The 20083-nt window shown below is 39.0% G+C and overlaps 4 protein-coding genes across 4 annotated transcripts; all 4 read right to left on the bottom strand.

The window, feature by feature from the left end:
• Window positions 1-1376: 1376 nt before the first annotated feature.
• Window positions 1377-3722, bottom strand: LOC101294528 (lysine histidine transporter 1-like). Its single transcript, XM_004310141.1, has 6 exons — window positions 3547-3722; window positions 2589-2972; window positions 1925-2424; window positions 1751-1842; window positions 1585-1653; window positions 1377-1491 (listed from the first exon to the last, which is right to left on the bottom strand). Exons 1-6 carry the CDS (start codon window positions 3720-3722, stop codon window positions 1393-1395), a joined length of 1320 nt encoding a protein of 439 aa, XP_004310189.1. The 3' UTR covers window positions 1377-1392.
• A 3449-nt stretch (window positions 3723-7171) lies between these two features.
• Window positions 7172-9033, bottom strand: LOC101297403 (lysine histidine transporter 1-like). The gene is made up of 6 exons (XM_004309995.1): window positions 8873-9033; window positions 8313-8696; window positions 7700-8199; window positions 7531-7622; window positions 7363-7431; window positions 7172-7270 (listed from the first exon to the last, which is right to left on the bottom strand). The coding sequence occupies exons 1-6, from the start codon at window positions 9031-9033 to the stop codon at window positions 7172-7174; spliced, it is 1305 nt and encodes a 434-aa protein (XP_004310043.1).
• Window positions 9034-10750: 1717 nt separating this feature from the next.
• Window positions 10751-13728, bottom strand: LOC101297112 (ankyrin-3-like). The gene is made up of 2 exons (XM_004309994.1): window positions 12809-13728; window positions 10751-12263 (listed from the first exon to the last, which is right to left on the bottom strand). Exons 1-2 carry the CDS (start codon window positions 13499-13501, stop codon window positions 10971-10973), a joined length of 1986 nt encoding a protein of 661 aa, XP_004310042.1. The 5' UTR covers window positions 13502-13728; the 3' UTR covers window positions 10751-10970.
• A 1999-nt stretch (window positions 13729-15727) lies between these two features.
• Window positions 15728-19649, bottom strand: LOC101296832 (glyceraldehyde-3-phosphate dehydrogenase-like). Its single transcript, XM_004309993.1, has 11 exons — window positions 19572-19649; window positions 19430-19453; window positions 19220-19320; window positions 19009-19124; window positions 18805-18904; window positions 18247-18393; window positions 18098-18158; window positions 17912-18009; window positions 17654-17796; window positions 17461-17544; window positions 15728-17350 (listed from the first exon to the last, which is right to left on the bottom strand). The coding sequence occupies exons 1-11, from the start codon at window positions 19573-19575 to the stop codon at window positions 17218-17220; spliced, it is 1011 nt and encodes a 336-aa protein (XP_004310041.1). The 5' UTR covers window positions 19576-19649; the 3' UTR covers window positions 15728-17217.
• Between the last annotated feature and the right edge of the window lie 434 nt (window positions 19650-20083).

Here is a 20083-nt window from a genome sequence, read left to right as displayed (position 1 = left end):
GCTAGCCAAACTGCCCAATCGGGCCGCCCAACCAAACCGCCCAGCCGTCTAGTCGCCGCTTAGGCCGCCGAGGCGGCTGTTTTCCTTGGTGACGCCCAGCTCAACCGATTACCTCATAATCGGAACGGATTGGTGATTTCTGGCGCCTAGGCGGCGATTTTTAGAACCTTGTATATTTTTACTCTCTTAATGAAATTTAACTGTATTGTTCTGTTTTGACCAAGACTTGTATTTATTTTTATTTGATTGAAGCATGAAACTTATTTATTTTGCTATTTAATTTTAATTTCATACTTTTATATAATTGTATTTCGTATTTAAAAAAAAAATTAATTTAATACATAATTGTTAACGGGTACGGGTACGGGTACGGGTATGAAAACGTAATCCCCAAAGGGTATGGGTACGGGGAATCCCTATTATCTAATTACGGATATGGGGATGGATACGGGGATGAGAAATGTAAAAAGGTATGGGTACGGTATTTTGATCCCCGTACCCTACCCTACCCATTGCCATCCCTAAGGGAGTCCTCTATGATAGAAACATATGTTAGGCCGGCAACAGCCCGAACTCGTGCAAGTTGTTAACAGGTCGTCACGTCAAGAACCCTTTAACTTAACAGACTTAACGGATTTGCGTGTTCTCATTAATAAGGACTCGTTGGAACCTGCTAAGCCTGCAAACAACTCTCTCATTTTTCAAACCCGTTTAGAATTCTCATCATTTAGTTTTTCTTTTTCTTGAAGTTTATCGGTTAACGGGTCACATCGAGATCAGTAGTGTGCCTCACTAGCCCCTAGCTAAAAAACTAAAAGCTACGTGTTGGTAAGAAAAGTTCATATATGTATAACAACGAGGTTCGTGACAATGAAATTTATGGTCAATCACTTTTAGATGTAAATCTAATGGTGGAGAGAATTATTTTTAAGTAGAGTTATTTTGTTTTTAATTCAATTAATATTAATCATGTATCTCTTGGTCACTAACTAACTAGATAAAAACTGCTGATATATATAATTTCTAGTAAATTTTGATGCCAATCCTTATGAGTGCGCACAATGAACTAATGGAAATCCGTCGACGCTTATCCAATCTAATTAACCTTTGTATTCATGTACAAACATCACTAAATTTCTTATTCTTATACTAAATAAAATCATACTAGTGTTGAATGATGATAGCAATTTCTTCAGCTATAATAATTATTTTCCTAATCACATTAGGAGATTGACTTGTGAGCCTAGAAGGTCCAAAAGATATCAAATTTGAAAACTCAGCCAAACCATGAACAGAGAGATAGTGACAAGGTACGTTGTTTGTTTATGATGGGTTTCCATTTTCGTAGCTTCAGCATCGTAGGTGTCGACATTGCTTGTTGCAGGCTGTAGTTTATGAGAAGAACTCGTAGTTTTTCGCTTGCAGTATGATGTTCCTTAGTGCACCGATAGGAGCAAGAATCATCAAAAGAACTCCAAGAACGATACAGACCTGGATTGAATAAGAAAAATAAGTGAGTTGAAGTATGAAGCATAAAGAACAAGGAAAGACAACTTACTAAGAGGCATGATCAACATAACTTACCCAGTTAACACACCAAGATAGACTAAATGGTTTTGGTTTGTAGATGGCAAGCCACATGATGCAGGGAAGCTTCACAGAACAAGATTAAGGAAAAATTTAGCTAGTTTGATTTTAAATGCATACGCAATAATAAAGAACACAAATATAAGAGCAAAAATATGCTTACAAAGTATGTTGTTGGGGCGAAAGCAAATCCCCCAAAAAATCCGAGAAGGCCACCGAAGAAAGGGATTGCTATGCCAATGAACATAGTAATTGCTGCCAATATAAGAGTATAGAATCAGCATTCAAATAAAACTTGGTCAGAATAAATTGAATACACAAAGTAAAGTCGACGTACCAACATATGTAGTTCGAGTAACAAATCGGAGAACGAAGCTAGGTCTGAATTTCATTTTGATGACCAAAAAGGTTTCAATCATGTCAAACACCCCCATTGCAAATACCTGATAGCTTCCAATGACATGAACCACGACGAACAAGTTAGCAGCTGCAATTAGCCAGGCAGGTTTCTCAAGTGAGATGAGGATGTTGTCTTCAACGCTGTTTCCGTAGACATAAAACCCAACAATGGCAACAGGGAAGTAACAAAGAGCCACGACTATGTATGCCACAACCACTCCTTTCCACATTGGACCCTTGGAAGGCTTCTCCGGCGTCGAAGGAATGGTTGCTTGGATCTCCAGAACCACATTGTGACCAGCGTAGGCAAATGCTACCTCTCCCAACCCACCAAAGAAGTTGAACATAGTTCCGGAAGTAGTTGTGGCTTTGTAGCTGTAGTCCACATCTGGTACGACCCCCTTGTGTGCTGCAGCTGTCCATGCAATAGTTGAGTAACTACAAAAAAGAGTCCAAGAACACAGGGTCAAAATCAATGATGCCAGAAAGGAAACGCATCTGATAAGGATTTATGCTTATCATTCATTCATTCGAATCATAGTAATTACTGTAAGTAATAATAAAGCTTCCATATATGCAATTGATATGCGATCTTTGATTACCTCAAGGACATGATTGCTGCAGCGAGTGAGATACCAGACATGGAGTTGAAGTTTGGGAGATGGGAGAGCACAAAGTGACAAGAAGCGAAAATCATAATCCAATATGAGGTCTTGATATCTTTGCAGCTAGGACAAAGCAAATCATGAACTTTCTTCAGTGATTTTCCTCCTGTTACCATATAGACTATGCAAACACCAACCTCAACAATTACTTGTTGGGGCACCACAATCCAGAGCCCTAGCTTTGGCCCAAAGGCATGTTGACCTAGCTCGTGATACCTATCGAACCGCTTGCCAGGCACCATTTCATGCATCTCAACCATTTGCCACAGTGTGTATAAGGTGATCACCCATGACATAATAAGGATAGCAATTCCAGGACCCCTATAATATTTCCAAAAGCGAAGTAGTCATTTGATTTTTTTAAACAAATATATCAGTTATATAATAGTGGTGATCGAGTATTGACAAATTTCATATCACATATGACCGGGTATAATAGTAGGTAAATCAGGAATAAAAACTCTGATTTGAATTGGGTAATAATAGAAATCTTATACGGAAACTCATAACCTATCATGATGGGAGCATTGTCTATACTCTATAAGGTAATGGCATGGAACAGATATGTTGAATGGTCAAGCATCGATGAATGAAACTTCAGTTTTGAATTTGCAGATAAAAATTTCATACAAAAAAAAAACCAATATTTATCTTGGTTAATAGTCTATATGGTAATGATGCCAAGTAGAATCAGATCTGAATCGGCAGACAGAAATCCTATACAGAAACTAATAACCTATCAAGTTCTGAACATAGTCTATAATTAAGGTAATGGAAACAAAAATAATCCCAAAACCTTTCCATTTGACTCCACAGTCCACCCACACCCCTAAACTCGAAGAAATTAACAATGAATATATAGAAATAGAACAAACACAAGAGTGACAATACATACCAGCCAAGCTCTGCAAGGGCAAAAGGAAGACTGAGGACACCAGCCCCAACCATGGCAGTGACATTGTGGAAAGCCGAGTACCACCATTTGGCATTCCTTGAAGAAGTGATGGGAAGCCAATCATCGATCTGCTTCTGTCTTGCAAGCTCAGCATCTGACAAAGTACCCGCAACCATTGTGATCTCAAAACTTGACCAGAAAAGAAAAAGAAAAATTCAAGAATATATGGAGAAATTGGTTGTCGTAGGCAGTGTAAGACTTGGGGTCAGTTATATAAGAAACTTCATGGGAATGATATAAGGCCAAAAATAGCTAATTGAAGTCGATGCGTTGTAACTTCTTGTTGTGCTAGTAAAGGAAATAGTTCCCGTTTTTAGGCGTTGTGAGCTGTATAGTCTAGAATACCACAAAAACCCCCTTCTCTGTTACTCCCAAACCCTAGTTTTCTCTGAACCAACCAGAAGGTCTCTAGGGTAATTTTGCAGTTATGAAGTAGGTAAGTGTGTTTGGAAGGAAGGTAAAAAGAATCCTAAAATGGCAAGGACGTGATTTTTTCACCAAAACACGTCAACTCCGAGTTGTATGGTTCAACGAGGTTTCATATTCTCATTATTCTCCGCCATTTTCTCTCAAACTAGAGCTTCCAATATCCACTCAATACTCGAAAGCTTAATTTATTACCAGCATTACCTTAACCTCTCGTATCCGATAAGCACTTGTTAGTATCAAATTGGTCAGTTAGCATATAGGGCACGCTTCCCTTCTTCCTCATTAGTGGTTCAGATTCATACCAGATACCCCAATCCACGATTCTTTCCATCGATCCTCAAATTAACTCTTTCCATTTCTGGGCTAGAGAGTTATGGTTACAGATACGAAATCAATGAGAGAGCTATGGTAACAAATATGTAATCAATTTTTTGTTTATTAATCGTATCTTCTATAGAGGAAATCTTTTGCTTCAACAGTTTGTGGAGGTTGATTTGCTTGGTTCTATGTTGGAATCTATATGATTATCTTATCTATTCATGTCTATTCATATTTCATAAACAGGTTCTACGTACGTACAATTTTTGGTTGCAGACTTTGACGATTCCGCATTTACGACGAAAGGTATGTTCTTTCACTCTTGTTATATCCTTCTGTATTCAGATCCATATTGTTTCGTTATTATGATTCATTTTCCAGAAACGCATACATGACTTTCAATATAACCTGTTGAGCGAGTCCTCTATGATTAAGCAATTGGCAGACATGCACTGGGTCATGAAATGGGCAAAGCCAATAGAGAATGGTACGTGGTGTTCGATTTGGGCGTCTTAGCTAGATTGTTAAGTCGACGAAGACGATCGGATAGGAGATGGTTGTTGGTTGCAGTGCATAAGACGGATGGGTCTTGCCAACAACTTGAGAAGGTTGGGGTCTGGTTTTGGAAAATTACCAGTTTTCAATCTCAAGGGGTGTATTGTATTTGGATTCATACAGATTTATTTTAATCGATTGACTTTTTGAAAAGTCTATAGACTCTTTAAAAAGTTCATAAACTTTCACTGATTTCTTAAAACCATTGATTTTTAATCACAGACTTTCACTGATTTCTGAAATCTACAAATTTCATATGAATGACTTATGTAGATTTCTTAATACTTACAGAGTTACAGGAAATGAACAAAAAATAAAGATGCAATGACAAACACATAATGACACCGATTATAAGTTTGAGTGTTCATCTATCTAATTTTGATGCATACTGTCATAATATTTGATTGAAATACATAAACATAGGTAACAAAAAAAAAACTATATTAACTTAACAACACGCATAGTACGTAAACCAAAAACACATATTCTAAAGTGAGACATTAGATGTTTACAAGTTTAATTCATGTACGCTAATATAATAATATATGATCATGTGGTTCTAATATCAAGAGTTAGTAGATAATATTTGAGATAATATTTTAGGTTATCGAGGGTTCCAAGCATTACAATTGAAATACAACAAAATATTAACATTCAAAAAACATTGAAAAGAATAAGTAGAATAGAACATTGATAGCACAAAATATTATAAAAAAGAAAAAAAGATGATGTATTGTAGGATCAACCTATTCACATGTAAAGAGAAAGTCTGTCGTAGACTTTTCCAAATCTTTGCTCTAGTGGATGGAAAAATATTAGAGTTTGGTGTGTGTAATTTACATTACAAAGTCCACAATTATCCATGAGTTATTAATTCCATAAGTATGAATGATATTTTGAATACATCTGAACTTCTATTCATTTTAAAAAGTCTTAATTGAATACTCCTGAATTTTGGCGGAATTTATAATGATTTTTTAAAATCTAGTTGAATACACCCAGACTTTGATGGATTTTAAAAAGTTTGTATTGAATACACCTAGACTTTCAAATTCCATAGACTTCTTTAAAACTTCCACTAATTCCATATACAATACACCCCCTTCAGTCTGCAAGTTTCTCTGCAAAATCCTTAAGGATTTTACGGTTCACTAGTTAGTGACTAATAAAGAAAATTATGTTCAACCACCGTTGTATTTGGATGTAAATCATCCAAATCCAACAATAGAAAGTTCTATGTAAGTTGGATTGTTTTGTTATGTTTCAACAGCTGAATTTACATTGCAAAAATGATTTTAACATAGTTTCTTTGATCAGTTAATAATCAAATGAGCACCATTGATTTACTTTATCCACCATTAAATTGGGTATTAACCTAGACAAATTGATCTTTTGTTTCTCTTTTTTCAATAAAATAACTGGAACCAAGCTGGGTTCCAAACCCTTCAAAAAAAACCTAGACAAATTAGCTATTTTCCTGGACATTAATTGGTACTCTCTTCAAAGCGTTAGAAACGTAGACAGAGTTTCTTTGATCATCTTCTTTCTACTATAGTCCCAGATTTAACTAATTTTGATAGTTAGCATATATGTAGTACTCTTTCCTCTGTTCAAAATATTGTCATTCGTTCTTATCTGATCAAGGTACTAAAGAGACAACCCCTACTTGAAGCTTGAGGAGAAGTGAAGATTTTTCTCCACTTCTTCGATCTCTGGTTACAAGTATATACTTTGTGAAAGTTACAGAGAGTGCAGCTTGTTAATTAATAGTGATTAGATTGGCTTTTTACTGTGTAGCAGTGTAGTCGTACCTTGCTTGTCAGTACGTAGTTGAAATCGGAATAACATGATGATTTGGGGGGGTGGGTGGGTGGGAAAGAAAACGGTGACTTCTGATTCAGTTAAAAAAAATAAATTTTGCAACATAACATCTAATAGATGAAGTAATGAAATCAGACGCTTAACCAATCTAGCTAACTTCTGCTATCCATGTACAGGCAGCACTAATTTCTTATTCTCACCCTAAAAGAACACCTAATAGTTATTCTGAAAAAGGATAAAAAAAAATACCTAATAGATGAAAGCAATGTCTTCAGCCATAATTATTTTCCTAAGCACATTAGGAGATTGCCTTTTTGTCAAGCCTTGAAGGTTCCAAAGCCAGACCATGAAATCGACAAGGTTGTTTGTAGTCATCAATTTTAGTAGCTTCGATCGAGAACTTAGGTGTCAACAATTCTTGTTGCAGGCTAGCTGTTGTAGTTTAAGAGAAGAACTCATAGGTTTTCGCTTTTTTGACAATGTTCCTTAGTGCACCAATAGGAGCTAGAATCATCAAAGTAACCCCAAGAATGATACAGATCTGAAATGAATGAGAGAAATAAGTGAGTAAACGTATGAAGCATGAAGAACAAGGAAGACAACATACCCAGCGGCATATGACCAACAACTTACCCAGTTAGCAAACCAAGATAGAGTGAATGGTCTCGGTTTGTAGATGGCAAGCCACATGATGCAGGGAAGCTTCACAGAGCAAGATTAATAGAAAAGTTAGCTATTTCCATTTTTTAGATATGCACACACAAGGAGCAATAGGAGCAAATGATTCTTCAGTTTGCTTACAAAATATGTTGTTGGGGCGAAAGCGAATCCTCCAAAGAATGCGAGAAGGCCACTGAAGAAAGGGATTGCCATGGCAACAACCATAGTAACCGCTGGCATTGTAGAGCTGAGAATTAGCATTCAAATGTAACTTTGAAGAAAAGGAGAGGTGTAGTGTAAGTGGACATACCAACATATGTAGTTCTAGTAACAAAGCGGAGAATGAAACTCGGTGGCAAGTTCATTTTCTTGACCAAAAACGTTTCAATCATGTCAAACACCCCCATTGCATATATCTGATAGCTTCCAATCACATGAACCACAACGAACAAGTTAGCAGCTGCAATTAGCCAGGCCGGTTTCTCCAGCGAGATGAGGATGTTCTCATCAACGGTGTTCCCGTAGACATAAAACCCAGCAATAGCAACAGGGAAGTAGCATATCGCCACGATTATGTATGCCACAATCACTCCTTTCCACATAGGACCCTTGGAAGGCTTCTCCGGCGTTGAAGGAATGGTTGCTTGGATCTCCAGAACCACATTGTGACCAGCATAGGCAAATGCTACCTCTCCTAACCCAACAAAGAAGTTAAGCGCAGCTCCACCATTGGTTTTGGCTCTGTAGCTGTAGTCCACATCTGGTGATCTCCCCTTGTGTAATGAAGCTGCCCATGCAATTGTTGAGTAACTACAAACAAGAGTCCAACAACACGTTTTCAGAATCAATGATACCGGAGAAATGAAGCGCAATCGATGAGGATTTATGGTTATCATTTGATATTTCAAATGATATGCAATTACCTAAGGGACATTACTGCTGCGGCGAGTGAGACAACAGACATGGAGTTGAAGTTGGGGAGATGGGAGAGAACAAAGTGACAAGAAGCGAAAATCATAATCCAGAATATAGTCCTGATATCTTTGCAGCTAGGACAAAGCACATCATGGACTTTCTTCAATGATTTTCCTCCTGTCACCATATAGACTATGCAAACACCAACCTCAACAACTACTTGTTGAGGTACCACAATCCAGAGTCCCAGCTTCGGCCCAAAGGCTTGTTGTCCCAGCTCGTGATATCTATCGAACCGCTTGCCAGGCACCATTTCATGCATCTCAACCATTTGCCATAGTGTGTACAAGGTGATGATCCATGACAGAATAAGGATAACGATACCAGGACCCCTAGTGTTGCATCAGTTAAAATTTCCAAATTTTAAGGATAACACTTTAAAATTTCCAAAGTGTTGCATCAGTTATATAATAGTAGATTCTGTTTGGAATATAGAAATCCGATACAGAAACATAATGTACTCAAACAAAAAATGAATTTTAAAGCAATGAAACTAAAATGTATATACCAGCCAAGCTGTGAAAGTGCATAAGGAAGACTAAGGACACCAGCCCCAACCATGGCAGTGACATTATGGAAAGCTGAGTACCACCATTTGGCATTCCTAGCAGAAGTGATGGGAAGCCAATCGTTGATCTTCTGCTGCCTCGCAAGCTCAGACTCGGACATATTAGCCTCGTCAGCCATTTTGTGCTCGAAATCAGACCAAAACAAAGTACACGAATCGGGAAAGTTGTTATAGCGCAGATGATAGTTGTAAGAGAGAGCACAAAGGGTGTTATATAACCTTCATTGGAAATGAAAGAAGGCCAAAAATAGCAATATGAAGAATCCTTTTTCTTTTGGACAAGAATCCGTTTGGCCAATGTTTGTGGCCATTTTTCAGGAGTTTAGCTGACCAGAGTCTCAAATGCCACAAAAACCCTTTTCTGTTTCTCATAGAACTCTCTGAACCAACCAGAGGCCTCTTGCGTAATTTTGCAAAGTTTGCAGCAGGCATGGGAAAACAATAGTCTGACCGAGTGGGAAAGTCCTGTGAGGAAAAGATTCATGCTTGGTTAAACCGGACATGGCGGGAGTCTTTCACAACCAAGGTCATTTCAAAACCAAGTTCTTTCTTTCACAAAATGTCAACTCCAAGTTGTGCGGATCAAAGGGGATTCATAATCCAGAACAATTTTTTTTACGCCATTTTCTCAAACCAGAGCTTCCCATATCCACTAAATACTCAATAGTATGTTACCAATACATTACCTGAACCAATCCGTAACCTATCGAATCCGATAAGCTCTTGTAGGTGCACAAATCCATTGATAGTTACACTGGATATTTGGCACATAACAAACTAATTCACGTACAGAATCTTGGATGGCATATGTGTTCATCATTTGCATGTTGCCTGTTTGTCAAAACTTTTCCCTATTGAGGGTCTGCATGTGATTTTGAATTTGTTGATGGTAAGGATTAGTAGGACATGAAATAAGCAACCAGATTAAGAAGGTATGGATGGCATTATGGCTAGCCTATCATGTACCAAATTATCATGTCTGAGCAGAAAAGGAAATGAAATTAGTGCATGGATATATTTTGGCCACAAACGGATATAGTAAAAATCTGCAAACATTTTGAATCCAGTCGTGATGATTAAATGCATTCCTGTGTTTAGGTCTAAGTTTTGAAGTATAGAAATGGCAGCTCTGATGGTATATGCATTCCTATTTGAATTCCTCTATTGTTTAGGTGAGGAGGTCTAAGATTTCATAAATGTGGGGGGATTTTAACCTTAATAGAGATGAATCTGTTACATATTCCACCATAAGTAGGAAGAATCTGTAACCGCCTCACAATTAATTGAGAAGTAAAATTTTAAGAACCTGAGAAGTTGATTAATCCAACCCAAAACCAATTAGTCTTGTATGTTACTTGTTATAATTCCTCAATTCCATGTGTGTGAGATTCTATATTCTTAACAAAGCCCAATAGACCTGATCACTCTACCCAGGTAGCTATTTGATATCAAATCTATCTTCAAAGTGATGTAGTTTTAGGTTTCATAACTAAAACATGTCATTACTTGAAATGTTGATTATGATCATGAACAAGATGAAGTTTTGGGTTCCATAGCTAATAACATGCCATTTCTTGAAATGTCAATTCAGATTATGATATAACGTTCATAAGAATATTTTCTGCAACATATTTGATTCAGAACCCCTAGTTCATATTATCTCAAGTATATATCAACAAAATTAAAGATCGACGTATCATATCCAGAAGTCACAATGTGCAACAAAGGGGCATAGCTGACTCTGTTATTATACAGATAGATAATATAGTACACATCACAATGAGGGTTAGATCTAATAGACCTGATGAACAACTATATAATTTCGATAACAAAGATCTTGTATTGATCATGTTGAGAACGATACAATAGCCATGGACAAGCTCACACCAACTATGGATATACAGAACATGTGATCTATATTGGAAGCAAAAACAAAGACACAATAGATATAAAGAACAGAACTTTTTGAGAGAACTCACCAAAATTCTTCTCTATCTATAGGTGTAACCAAGACGGCTGACTCGTTTGTACAGTCTGATCAAGCAACTAAGGAAGTGGAATGCTTGAAGCTCCGAGTTGGCCATGTAGAGCTAATTGATTCTTCAGCCTCCACACCTTGTGCACCAACACACAAATAGTGGTTTATCAACTTCCTATTGTAGGAACTTTGTCTGGAGTGCACCACTGATGCTTTCCCATTTGCACGAGACAATCCTGCATCGTCAACACCCTTCTCCTTGTCCACCAAGGCAGGTGAAGACATTGATGATCGTGACAGAGGACTTACATTTGATTGAGCTGGAAAAGCAAAATTAGGCACTGCTTGAATTACACCATGTGTTAGACCAGCAGTATACTTCATTTTGGTATAGGGGCTTGGAAGATAAGTCCTAGCAGACTGTATCCTTTTGTTGTTGGGAAGGGATGAAGATTTTGAGTACATCTGCCGAAGTGGGATTGGATTGTCTTCCAAATCTGTAGATGGACTATATGAATCCACGGAATCAGCATCTCCCAAGTCTCTGCTAGATTCCTTTTTTTCTTTCCTCCTTGGCCATTGAAGAAGATACTTAAGGCGCCTTGCAGCATTATTCACAGAACCAATCTTCTTATTGCTCACTGAGTTAGGCGAATCAACCTGACTTATTTCACCTGAGCACCTACTGAATTGTAAACATGACTGATCACCACTGGCATCAGAAGCATTGTCAATGCCTGTGTACAAGAATATCTCTGCATCAGGGATTCGGAAAGAGGTTCCAGGACTATTCCCAATACCATGCATTCTCAAATGAGAAACAATGGCACTCCTTGCTTTATGGTCTTGACACTTGGAGATGCCTCCAGCTGAAATCAACTGCTTGATCAAAAGTTCAGAAGACGGTGACTTTGGCCTTTGCTTAAGAATATCTAGCGGCGTCATGCCATCACCATCACGGATGTTCAGATCTATTGATGGAACAGTCATGAGGAGTTCCACTACACTAGACTGAATGTTCTCACTTACAGCTATGTGAAGAGCAGTTCTTCCATTGTTATTCCTATCATTAATGATGTCCTGCATGTTCACAATATCACCGCATACTAATTGCTTGATGAGCTCAATCTGTTTGTCCACTCTCCGGAAACCAGGAGCTCGGAAACCAGCCACTGCCATATGCAGAAATGTATCTCCATAGTAGTTCGATAAAGAGGCTAGCGAGGGAGATGCACCAATTAGCGCTTCCACCACAGCCAAGTGACCCCTGTAAGCGGCAACATGTAGAGCTGTGTTCCCTTGACTATCTACAGAGGTGCTGATATCAAAGGATGCTATCAGATACTTAACCACCTGCATTAAAAGAAATCCAAAAAATTAGCATCGTAAGTAACAGTCTAATGCTCAAAGAAGACTTTGAAACCCGCAGTCATCAGTAACAATGTGAAATCTGGGTTCTCCATGTGCATCATGACTAATATATCCTAGGTTCAAAACTAACAAGCAGAAAACAATAAGAATAAAAACAAATTTCACTCCTCTTTTTTATATATATTCATATTTTTTGGACAAGTCCACAAGCTGCCTGTGAGGGCACATTTGCTGAACAAGCATCAATATGTTGAAGCCAACAATATATGCATGTAAACAAGACCCAATCTCTAAAACAACTAAGCATTTAGCTTTAACTTAAACTTCAATTCAGTGTTTTAGGCCTCAAATGGAGAAAGAGTTACCATATCATTCCAACAATTTAATCTATAAACATTTCTTCACTAACAATCTAGTAATGACCACAAGTATACATATCAGATCTAAACAGCCTTCCATTTCTTCAAATTCTAAGGAATCAAATAAGCGAGTGTAATCGAATTCAACCAATCAAACATTACCCTCACCTCAATCTGCCCTCTACCAGAGGCAGTATGCAAGACAGTAGAGCCCTGAGCATCCCTATAAGCCAAAACATCACCACATCCCCCAACCAACTCCCTCAAAACCTCTAGATTTCCACCTCTCGCCGCCGCATGAACCGCCCGGTTCATCATCTCCCACTTGAACTCCGACCTACTCTCCACCACCTCCCCATTGCGATCACCAAACCTCGGCGACACCGAGAAGTCTAGCAGCACCCTGAAAACCTCACCATTCCTACTCCTAGCGGCAGCGTAAAAGATATCAGTCACACCATACTCTCCCTCCCCAAACACCAAAAGAGGGTCTCTTTGCAACAACTCTTTAACAAACGCCACGTCACCGGCTGAGGCGGCGGTGTAGAGCAGCCAGCCGCCGTAGCCGGCCCGGATCAGAGAGTTGTGGCCACTCTGCGTCTGGCACTCGTGGAGAAGCCTCTTGGCGACTTGAGAGCGGCATTTCGCCACGTCACTGAAGTGAGCCTCGTCGTCCCACACGGTTTCGAGGCGGCGGATGCGGCGGAGGGACGTCAGCTTTATGAGGAGGTTGGTGTCGAGGTGAAGAAGCTCGCTGACGAGGTCGTAGTGGCCGTTGGCTGCTGCCCAGTCAATAGGCGACGCGTACCACCATTGGTCTCCGGTGCTTTCCCACCGGAGAGGGAAGTACGACGGCGGCATTGTGACGCCGGAAAACCAAACTACGAGTTATATCAACTCCTCACAGCGGTTCATGAAGTGAAACTGTGAAAGTGACAAAAGGCCTGAAATGGAAAGAAAGAAAGAACTTGCTTTCTTGAGTGGGAAAGTTCAAGAAAGCTAAAGCTTGACTCCTTTTAGATGAAACCAAGTAGAGTTTAAGCTGGGAACTTGGAGTTTAAGCAAGAAGAGCCATTGTTGTTGCAGAGAGAAACAGAGTAAACTTAGAGAGGGAAGTGAGGGAGATTTGGAGGGGATAAACAAAAAGGAAGGAAGATGATGACCACTTGATTAATTGTGGTGATTTTTTGGAGGGGGTGATTTTATATGGTGGGAGAAAGTAAGAGACAAAAGCACAGAATGAGATAGATTCCTTGAGAGCCCGTGAGACTGTGAGAGCTGACTAGTTGAGTATAGGAAGACAGGGGTTTATAGTCATGTGTGGAGATGAGTGGTGACGGACCAAACTAGGTAGATTTCCAAGGTTTTAATGTTTAATGGGGTTTTCTTTCAGAGTTTCAGTTAGTTTAGTAAATGAGATATGAAGGAGGAACAAGGAGAAAGGGACCGGCGGTGACGGTTGAGTGGGTTACTACCATACGTTGATTTTTAAGGGATGACAAGCTAGAAATGGCTTTTATAATAAATTTCATGACTTTTCATTTGGTGGTTAGATAATAGGAGAATCAATATCATACTATTATTCTTTAACCATTATAGTAGGTGGTCGAGTTGGTAAAAACTTAAATTTGGATTCTTCATAATCAGGTTTTGAATATGATCGACGCTAATTAAAGTTAAATCTATACCTACTTTTAATGGATAAGAGGGAAAGAAACCCGACAAGGATTCTATGAGCATAGAAAGCCTTTAAGGAAAGATCCATGAAGATAAGTTTAGATACCTAATGTAAATATAAAGAGGCCTAAATTCATTATATTGCATTTTCTACTTTCAACTATTCATTCTATATCGATGTTATTGTTTATGTGATAGCCGAAAATGTTTTAATTTGACAACTGTAACTTACCCTACCATTTTGGTGTGCATCATACTTTTAGCACCAAGGTACATAAAAGTTGATGATGATCTTTTTACTTTACATAGTGAATTTTTCACTAGATGCAGATATTACAAGCAGAATGATCCAATAAAGAAATTAGTAGGTTGATTCACATGCTTCTAGGGATGGGAGTAGTCAATTTTGTACCATTTTGTTAATGCTTTGGCCAAGTGATTGTTTACTGTTGTAGGGCATATGCAACTATAGAAGGATAATGCCTCACCGACCGTGGTGTCCGTTACTGGTTGACCTAATTATCTCGGTGGATAAATGGGGAAGGAAATCTAATGCTTCTTTTATTATTTCTAAATCAGATCGAAAGGCATGTGCAAAACTTGATTAGTTGATTATGATCTATGAATGCATCTTACCTCCCATTCTACGTATCTGTGTGAATGATGACCATCAAAAAGGTTAGTGCTATGCTGCTCCCATATTCCGACTCTAAAATTTCAATATTCTGAATCACTAATGCAGTATAGAAAGGTCGTTCAGCTATTCAATATTCAGTTATGAATTTTGAGTTATTTATCTTTTCCATTAAAGAACATCAAAGGCGACTTCGTCAGTAATTCTTGTGTCACTCCCACCAAACCACTGTTCAATGCTGGGTAGGCTACTATGTATATTGGAGTCTTGCTATAAATTGAATAAGTTGATGTATTTGATAGTGTAGTTTATGGTGAGTCAAGACGTGAAGGCTCTAGCTATACACTTACAATCAAGTCTGTTTTCATGATGTAGCTAAAGTTTACAAATGGGTGGCTCGTCATCTTGCTCGAAACCCCCCGCTTTGGTGGTTCTCAAATTTCCCATTTGAATGGGAGGACAAGTGCTCTTTCCCCTTGGTTGTCGCAGGTTCTATTAGATGATGCAAGTAACTTGCAACACATTTGATGCAATGTGTGCTACTCTTTTGAGTCTTTTCTATTCGTGCAAAGTTCATGTGGTGTAGCAAAGGTTTGCCAAATGACCCTCACTTTGCAGGGTTATACCTACACATTAGGTAAAGCGGTTTGATATACATTGGTAAACACAAGCCATGTTCACCGGTCACTGACAACGAAGAGATTCATGCCCTTGGTTGTAAAACCAATGGTAACTAGTTTTTTTTTTTTTTTGTTCAAATATAATTATTTTGTTTTCAACCCTTGGTTTGGTTTGCGGAAAAAAAAGTACTTATTTCATCTCTCCTATGAGAAGAGAAAGTGAACGGGAATAAAATTTTAAGAGAATTTTTATTCCAATGTTTGGTAACGTAAGGAAAGTAATTGGGAAAGTATTTAAAAATATAATAAAATATTATGATCTGAGTAATAAATAAAGGGAAAGAAGGAAGGAAAGTGGTTCCATTAGATTTTGGAAGGAGCCTTACCCCATATTTTCCCTTCAATCAGAAAAATCTTTCCTTTCCTTTGGTTTTCCCAAATGCAGGAAATGAACAACTTTCTTATCATACTGCTTACTTTCCACGAAACAAACGATGTTAATGACCGAATAAACATTATTGTTGGTAAACTAAACTACTCTACAATTTATATCAAATTTTATTACCTCTTTTCTCACCTTGCAACCCTTTTAACTACAAGAATGAATCAAATCTCTATCAAGAAAAAATTGAAGATGAATGCATATTCCCAAGGATTCTTCTTAAAAGGAGCAAAGAGGAATGGATAAGCTTGGCATGCATGAAGTCCATACCTGGTGGAAATAGGTGACAAACAGTAGTCAAGGGATGGATGAGCTAATCCATGAGTCACTCACAAATAGACAATAAAAGAAAAGCTTGCAAGGGTAGGTGGCCATGTCATGTCATGTCTCACATGGCTGGCCTAATTTGTTAGTCGTTGCTTAGCGAGGACTGTTGTGGAGCCTCGTCACTATGGTAAGACGACTTGCTTCCAAAGCTTATCGCCGTTTCTTGGTTTCATCGTCTCCTTGGATCACGGCACGCATCGATAACTCCCTTTCCTTCTTTGTTTTAAGGGAAGTGTGTCGATTGAATAGTGACAAACACCAGCTTCCATTCAGGAGCAGTTCTTTGGTACAGCCACCATAACAGTTGTGGTGTTCAGGGCTTGTACGCTGCCCCATGTGTGACACAGTGTTAGTGGCTTGTACACCCGCCGCATCACACACGGCAGGCCAAGCCCCCTGATAGTCGGCTTGGCAGAATGAACAGACCAGGATGCTATGGCATTCCGGAGAATTACAATGCAGAATTTACTTGCAAAAAGAGTCCAAACTCCAGACTGACCGAGAAACTAGAGCATTTCTTCACAGTTCATGGTTTTTCAATAGGGAACATGGCAATAGCAAGCCTATGGATTTGGTCAGGACTTTTGCTTACTATGAAGAATAAGGATGCAAATGGGAAGAACTCAGAAATATAACAACCCCTTTCAAGTTTTGCTTTATATTAAAAACTAGCAAAGCTAAAGTACATATAAAGTTTCTTCTGTTTCAGAACAGCAAAAAGGGGAGAAATCCGCAACTAAAAGTTCAACACCAAAACAAAAAGGGGACAACCCCGAGGGATGCACACAGAGGACACAAAGACGCTCTTATTCAAAACCCAGAGACCTAAAATGCTAGACTCAACCAAAACATATAAAAGCAAAGCCTCGATCCAAGCTTAAGCCTTGGCAATGTGCACGATCAAGTCAATCACACGGGAACTGTAACCCCACTCGTTGTCATACCATGACACAAGCTTGACAAAGTTCTCGTTCAATGCAATTCCAGCCTTGGCATCAAAGATGCTTGACCTGAGAGAACCAGATATTGAATTAGATAAGCCGATAATACACAACTACAAAGATAATCACCGTCCAAACATGACAGATTGTTCTCTGGCTTTAACTTGTTTAGAATTTACCTGTTGTCACCAATGAAGTCGGTTGACACAACATCATCTTCGGTGTAACCCAAGATACCCTTCATCTTTCCCTCAGACTCCTCCCTGTTGAGACAGAGTTAGACATAAACATGGGAAACAAGACATGCATTGTACCATCATTATTTCATCTTGAATGCAACTTATTTAGACGACAAACTTTTACGAGCCTTACTTGATAGCAGCCTTAATCTGGTCATAGGTGGCCTTCTTCTCAAGTCTGACAGTAAGGTCGACAACTGAAACATCAACAGTGGGTACACGGAAGGCCATTCCGGTCAATTTGCCATTGAGAGCAGGCAGAACCTTTCCGACAGCCTGAACATGACAATCAAACAGGAAACGGATTAATAAAGCAGCTAACAATGAAATATCACTTGGAAATGTATCCGTGATACTGAAACTAGCAGCAACACCAGAGAATATAACATACCTTGGCAGCTCCAGTGCTGCTAGGAATGATGTTGAATGAGGCAGCACGTCCGCCTCTCCAGTCCTTGGCTGATGGTCCATCAACAGTCTTCTGGGTGGCTGAATTACAAAGACACAAACAACTTCAATTAGATTTAAATATAGTATCTCAACATTCATATATCTCAAGTCACAAGTGAAAACTCACCAGTGATGGAGTGCACGGTGGTCATAAGACCCTCAACAATTCCAAACCTGTCGTTGATAACCTACAGACAAACAAAAAAAAACACGTCAAATACATAAGCAACAACTGGCTCAGTTTCCAAACACCAATAGAAGCAAAAAGACACAAACCTTGGCAAGGGGAGCAAGACAGTTGGTAGTGCAACTAGCATTGGAAACAATGCAAAGGTCGGACTTGTATTCGTGCTCATTCACACCAACAACGAACATGGGGGCATCCTTACTTGGGGCAGAGATGACAACCTTCTTGGCACCTCCCTGATCACACAAACAAGCATGTTAATTATCTGTAATACAAAAATAAATGTAGAACTACCCACACAAGATTAAGTAGTGGAATGCATGTAATAAACCACATCTACCCTGCTAGGGTTGCTTTTCTTAGGTATTACTCAAAAGTCTAGTGTAAATGTAAATACAGAACCAAGTAATAATTATCAAATACATATATCATGTCTTAAAGCATTGTCACATACTGTGGTATCACATTGACATACTATACCAATTGACATACTATACCAACTAGAAGTACTACATAATTACTCCAACAATCATCAAGTTGTCAAGACAACAAATAATTCTGCAGTATCTAAATCTAGAAACACAGTCAACGTTGATCAATAAACTAATACTGAAATAAAATCAAATAAAATCGTAACGAGAGCCGACCTTCAAGTGAGCAGCAGCTTTGTCCTTGTCAGTGAACACTCCAGTAGACTCGACAACAATATCGGCACCAACTGAACCCCATGGGATTTCCTCTGGGTTTCTGCACCAAACAAATCACATAACTGAATTAGCACTTGGATCTACAATCACAGAAACTACAAAATCAACTCGAACTACACAAAAAAATCATAGATCCATCGTTACCTGAGCCCAAAGACGGCAACTGGCTTCGCACCGAAGAGAAGGGTCTTCTCATCCTTGACCTTGAGCTCATGGTGCTTCCATGGTCCGTGAACGGTGTCATACTTAAACATGTAGGTCTACACACAACAAAAACCACACCGATCATCAATACATCCCTCAAACTTTAAAACTCCGAAACGAAAACTCAAATTAAAATACAAAAAACACTCACCATGTAGTCGGTGGTGATGAATGGATCGTTAACAGCGACGAGCTCAACATCGTCCCTCTGTAGGGCGACCCTAGCAACCAGACGTCCGATTCTTCCGAATCCTACATCATTTCATTTTCATCAGATCAAAATCAAAAACCGAAAACCGAATCTCAGATCTAGATCAAGCGAAAGCAAACAATTAAGAAAAAGAAGGATCAGGATTCTCACCGTTGATTCCGATCTTGATCTTGGCTGCTCGATAATAACAAGAAACAAGAGCATGATCAGTACAACAGGAAATAAATTTAAACAAAAGCAAAAGATCTGTAACAAAAATAGCGAAAAACAGTAAAAGAGTTCAGATCGTTACCCATGGAGACTGATCGAAGAGAGATTTTGGGTTTTGATTTTCGAGGAAGAAGAAGAAGATGAGGGTTTTGTTAGTTGTGAGAGAGGAGAGTGATGATAAGAGGGTTTTATATACACCCAAGGGCCAAAACGGTAAAGTAGCCGAGCGTAGTGAGTGGGTGGCGTAATCACGTTCGGTGGTTTTTCTTGGGGAAAAAGAAAGTCGAATCTGCGCCGCTGATTTGGATTTACCGCTTGAAGTCAGCCGCTGATTGGGATTTTACGGGTTTGGGTTATTAGCTTATTTACGACCCGGCCCGGTTGGTGGTTATTTTTGGGGAATATTCGAGAGAGATGCGGGAGGACGTGGCGAAATTGGGGAAGAAAGAAAGGAAATTGAGACTTTGCTTCAGTTATGAGCTCACGTGAGACTGAGCGTACGGGGTTGCCGGTCTGATTCAACTTTTCTCGATAGAGCGGTTTAGTTCAACTTGCTGCTCACGAACTTCTCGAGAGTTCTATTGTGTTTGCAAC

Source organism: Fragaria vesca, unplaced genomic scaffold (genome assembly GCF_000184155.1).
Source record: "Fragaria vesca subsp. vesca unplaced genomic scaffold, FraVesHawaii_1.0 scf0513160_u, whole genome shotgun sequence".
Lineage (NCBI taxonomy): Eukaryota > Viridiplantae > Streptophyta > Magnoliopsida > Rosales > Rosaceae > Fragaria > Fragaria vesca.
Note: the sequence above shows the minus strand (reverse complement) of the source record. Positions and strands in the feature narration are given on the sequence as shown.

Coding starts and splice junctions, on each gene's coding strand:
- LOC101297112 (XM_004309994.1), bottom strand. CDS start 13,501: ATGCCGCCGTCGTACTTCCCTCTCCGGTGGGAAAGCACCGGAGACCAA. Junction 12,264..12,808: donor CTGGTAGAGGGCAGATTGAG/GTGAGGGTAATG, acceptor CTTTTAATGCAG/GTGGTTAAGTATCTGATAGC.
- LOC101297403 (XM_004309995.1), bottom strand. CDS start 9,033: ATGTCCGAGTCTGAGCTTGCGAGGCAGCAGAAGATCAACGATTGGCTT. Junction 8,697..8,872: donor GCACTTTCACAGCTTGGCTG/GTATATACATTT, acceptor ATGCAACACTAG/GGGTCCTGGTATCGTTATCC. Junction 7,432..7,530: donor TCGCCCCAACAACATATTTT/GTAAGCAAACTG, acceptor TGCTCTGTGAAG/CTTCCCTGCATCATGTGGCT.
- LOC101294528 (XM_004310141.1), bottom strand. CDS start 3,722: ATGGTTGCGGGTACTTTGTCAGATGCTGAGCTTGCAAGACAGAAGCAG. Junction 2,425..2,588: donor GCAGCAATCATGTCCTTGAG/GTAATCAAAGAT, acceptor TCTTTTTTGTAG/TTACTCAACTATTGCATGGA. Junction 1,492..1,584: donor TATCTTGGTGTGTTAACTGG/GTAAGTTATGTT, acceptor TATTCAATCCAG/GTCTGTATCGTTCTTGGAGT.
- LOC101296832 (XM_004309993.1), bottom strand. Junction 18,905..19,008: donor GTTGCCGTCTTTGGGCTCAG/GTAACGATGGAT, acceptor TGTTTGGTGCAG/AAACCCAGAGGAAATCCCAT. Junction 18,394..18,804: donor AAGCTGCTGCTCACTTGAAG/GTCGGCTCTCGT, acceptor TTGTGTGATCAG/GGAGGTGCCAAGAAGGTTGT.